Source organism: Engraulis encrasicolus, chromosome 5 (genome assembly GCF_034702125.1).
Source record: "Engraulis encrasicolus isolate BLACKSEA-1 chromosome 5, IST_EnEncr_1.0, whole genome shotgun sequence".
Taxonomy (NCBI): domain Eukaryota; kingdom Metazoa; phylum Chordata; class Actinopteri; order Clupeiformes; family Engraulidae; genus Engraulis; species Engraulis encrasicolus.
The window spans coordinates 26,745,668-26,749,603 of record NC_085861.1 but is presented as its reverse complement, the minus strand read 5'-3'; the positions used below and the strand labels follow the sequence as shown (position 1 = coordinate 26,749,603).

Sequence of the window (3,936 nt, the reverse complement as noted above, 5' to 3'; positions counted from 1 at the left end):
ATTTATTGCCTGGATGTATTGTTTGTTGTGTTCCTGCACTGCTTCCGGTAGCAGCCGTTTAGAGATTGACCGACCGGACACTGGATCACTGACGCCGCTTCGCTCCGGTCTCTATTCTGCCATTGCAGCTACTACACCTTTTGGGCCTGGCTGGCTAGCTGACTGGGGGTTGTTCAGACCTCCATACTATGAAAACAGCAGTGAAAATAAAAGTGAACAGCTCATTTCCCCCTTCGTTACAGGCTCTGTGATTTCAAAATAGGTAAGTGTGGTGTGTGTGTGTGCGTGCGTGTGTGTGTGTGTGTGTGTGTGTGTATGTGTGTGTGTGTGTGTGTGTGTGTGTGTGTGTGTGTGTGTGTGTGTGTGTGTGTGTGTGTGTGTGTGTGTGTGTGTGTGTGTGTGTGTGTGTGTGTGTGTGTGTGTGTGCGTGTGTGCGTGTGTGTTTTCTGTGGTTGCTTGTGTCTGTCTGTCCAAGTGATGCTCAACTGCACTCTGTCCTCGTGGCCTCTGTGGTAGGAGGACAGTTGAGCGCCGCCCTGGTGGTCGATCACCAGCCCACACCTATGGCAACACACTGCCTAATAATGAACTAGATGGCACAACAATTTCGTGGAGGGTCACCCATAAAATCCATACATCTGAAAACATCTCCATGAGTATGTAGTATCACATAGACCAAAACTTCTCTCCAGTACAGTAGATCTGTGTTTTTGTCACTTTTCACTATTTGACCCTTACCTGTAGGACCAGTCAATTGATGGGACACCCCACCCCAATCCCCCAAACCCCTACCCCCCAACATCAAGTTATTTCCACAGGAAATAGATTTCTAATCAGGTGCCTCTTCCCATCCTACTCGCTGCTTACTTTCTATTTTGTAATGCTGTGACTACTCTTACCCAAAATGCATTGCTCTACTCCCCCCCTTTTGTCACCCTTCCCAGAAAAAGACCCCACAAACAAACACAAATACTAAACAACCAAAAACAAGCTATTGAAACCTGCATGTCCTGCCCCTTCACTAAGGTCTCTCTACTCACCCGATCTCCTTAAAAACTGAGTGTCCAGCTTTTTTTGTGGTTTGTTTCAATTTGATTTTGTTTGTGTGTCTGCGACATGGTTTTTTTTTAATTATTGGTTTGTTTGTCCATTCGGTTGGTTTTGATTTTGTTTTTGTTTGTGTTTTGATTGTTTTTTCAGGCCATGGTTTCTTTGCCTGGCAGTCTTCGGTCGTTGAAGGTGTGCATGTTGATGACCTCCTCCGTCTTGACCATGACGGGCGGCTGGGGCTTGTGTTTGAGCCGGCGCTGGCACTTCAGGGACACCCGTAACTCGTCCACCATGGCACTGCAGAAGGAACGCTGTGGGGGGAGGGAAGGAGGGAGGGAGGGAGGGAGAGAGGGACCATAGGAGTGAGGAGGAGGGTTAGAGGTAGGGTGGGGCGGCAGGTAAAGCAAGTCCCTAAAACCATAAACGATCATATCAATTACACTGGCAAAAGGAACTGTACTAAAGCACTGGAGAGGGAACCCTGTGGGGGGAGAGAGGGACAGACCGAGAGGAGGCAGAGGGTGAGGACGGGTGAGGGGTGAGGAGGAGGGTTAAAGGTAGGGTGGTGGATAAACACTCTCAGAACCACATTGGACCAAAAAAAATTCAATAGAAGTAGAAACACACAATAAAGTAGAAACACAGAATGAAGTGTACCATCATGTCACTGTGGGGCAGCCATGGCTCAATGGTTACAGCGCTGGCCTTTAGATCAGAGGGTTCCAGGTTCAAATCCCGCCCTTAACAGCACCTTCATCCATGGTTGAAGTGCGCTTGAGCGAGGTACCTAACCTCACATTGCTCCAGGGACTGTAACCAATACCCTGTAACTAAATAACTGTAAGTCGCCTTGGATAGAAGCAAAGAGGTTGGATAGATAATAAGAGGAATCGAAACACGCCCACTCAATGAAAAAGCATGTGCTCAAAATTTGGTCTCCTAAGGGGGCGTTGTCCCTCCTTCTTCTTCTCTTTTCGTGGTGTTTGCACAAGATGTGCGCTACCGCCATCTACAGCGCTAAGGGGACTCCATTTATTCTCTACCTCAAGACTCCGAAGGTCTCCTAATCAAAGGTCTCCTAAAGGGGTGTTCACCCAACGTAAAGTGGATACCGGAAAAGAACCCGCCTGCTTTATCTCCCTCTCATATACGATTCTCTGATAAAAGTGTCAACTAAGTGCAATGGGGGGGCAGGTAAAGTAAGTCCCTCAAAACCATAAATGAGCATACGGTATAATATCACTGGCACTGCAGAAGGAAGGAATGTTGTGTAGACCATAGGGGTCAGGGCTGAACTGGTCATCAGGTGTACAGGGCATTTTTCCAGTGGGCCGACAGTCCTCAGGGCCCAATGGTGTTGCTTATTGTTTCTTTCATTGTTTAGAGACCGTCCCTAAATTTAACAAGGCCGGTGCATTGCTCTACTGTATCTTTAACACAGTGGACTGAGCTCATGATAATATCGAAGGAAAGCAGAGGGCTGTGTGAGGGGCTGATGTACACCAAAGATTCCTGGGTTAGTCCAACCCTGAAAGGCATGAGGACGTGGGCTAGAGTAGGGTGGTGGGGAGGTAAGTCCCAGAGAAAACCATACAAGATCATATAAAATACACTAACTGATAGTGGTGTGGATTGGCACTGCCCTCACAATCCGATTCGATCACGATTCGGGAGGTAGCGATTCGATTCGATTCGATTCTATGCGATTCGATCCGATCCGATTCAATTCTACAATGCATTGCAATGCATTACATTTCTACTGAAAGCAAAGCAAATATTTCATCAGTCATACAAGTAGTCAGATACTGAGCAACAATTTATTGGCTGTTTTTTGTATCAGTCTGTATCAGTCTTGCAATGCTTTGATGTACTTTTATTTAATTTAACATTTATTTGCTCCCGAAATATCCATGGAAGTTATTGAAACTTGAAAAAAATTCTGGATCGATTCTGGAACTTGCTGCATTGAATTGGATCGTCCATGCCCCGCATTGGATTGCATCGCCGAATCGATCATTGTTGACACCACTACTAACTGATGGAACTGCACTTGCACGGCGGAAGGAACGCTGTGAGCGAGGGATCGACCAGAGCCGTGAGAATGAGGGTTAGGTATGGTGATGCAAAACTCCCTGGAAACCTGACCACTGACATGGAGAGTTCAAACGCATGTAATAACCAACTCAAACGTGCTCTGCCTTCGCTAATCACGCACCTCTCAGATTTTAACAGAAAAATATCTTGTTACATACAGAGATTGTGATCAAAGGACAGGTTTTGCATCCTTTTCCTTTTCTCCAACGGAGCAGTGCAAGACCTACTCAATAGGGAAGGATAGTTTCTGGCAGGTGTGTCTAGTTTACTGCATGGGCTGACATATAGTATGTTTAACGTCTCTTCAGCAAATTCAACAAGCACTATGAATGTTTTGTGCTATACAAGGAAACCTGCCTCACTTATTTTATGTCATTTCGATAATCTTAAGCACTAACACTGAAGATCCATCCATCAGTATGGCACACCCTATTAGCTGCTGCGTTTCTCATTTGAACTGACCATTTGGTTTATGGTCTCTGTCCAGACTCTCTCTGTCTCTGTCTCTGTCTCTGTCTCTGTCTGTGTCTCTGTCTCCATCTCTCTCTCTCTCTCTCTCTCTCTCTCTATCTGTGTCTCTCTCTCTGTCTCTGTCTCTGTCTGTGTCTCTGTCTCCATCTCTCTCTCTCTCTCTCTCTCTCTCTCTCTCTCTCATTCACTCGTTAACTCACTCACAAGCGCACACACATACGTATACACATACGCATACGCACACACACACACACACACACACACACACACACACACACACACACACACACACACACACACACACACAAACACACACACACG

At 46.3% G+C, this 3,936-nt stretch overlaps 1 protein-coding gene across 1 annotated transcript in view; it reads right to left on the bottom strand.

Moving 5' to 3' along the window:
* Window positions 1-1,196: 1,196 nt before the first annotated feature.
* Window positions 1,197-3,936, bottom strand: part of grik2 (glutamate receptor, ionotropic, kainate 2) — a 362,912-nt gene continuing 360,172 nt past the window's right edge. The window contains exon 16 of the mRNA XM_063199025.1: window positions 1,197-1,361. Coding sequence (XP_063055095.1) covers window positions 1,197-1,361 — 165 coding nt within the window. The remainder of the gene's footprint in view (window positions 1,362-3,936) is intronic.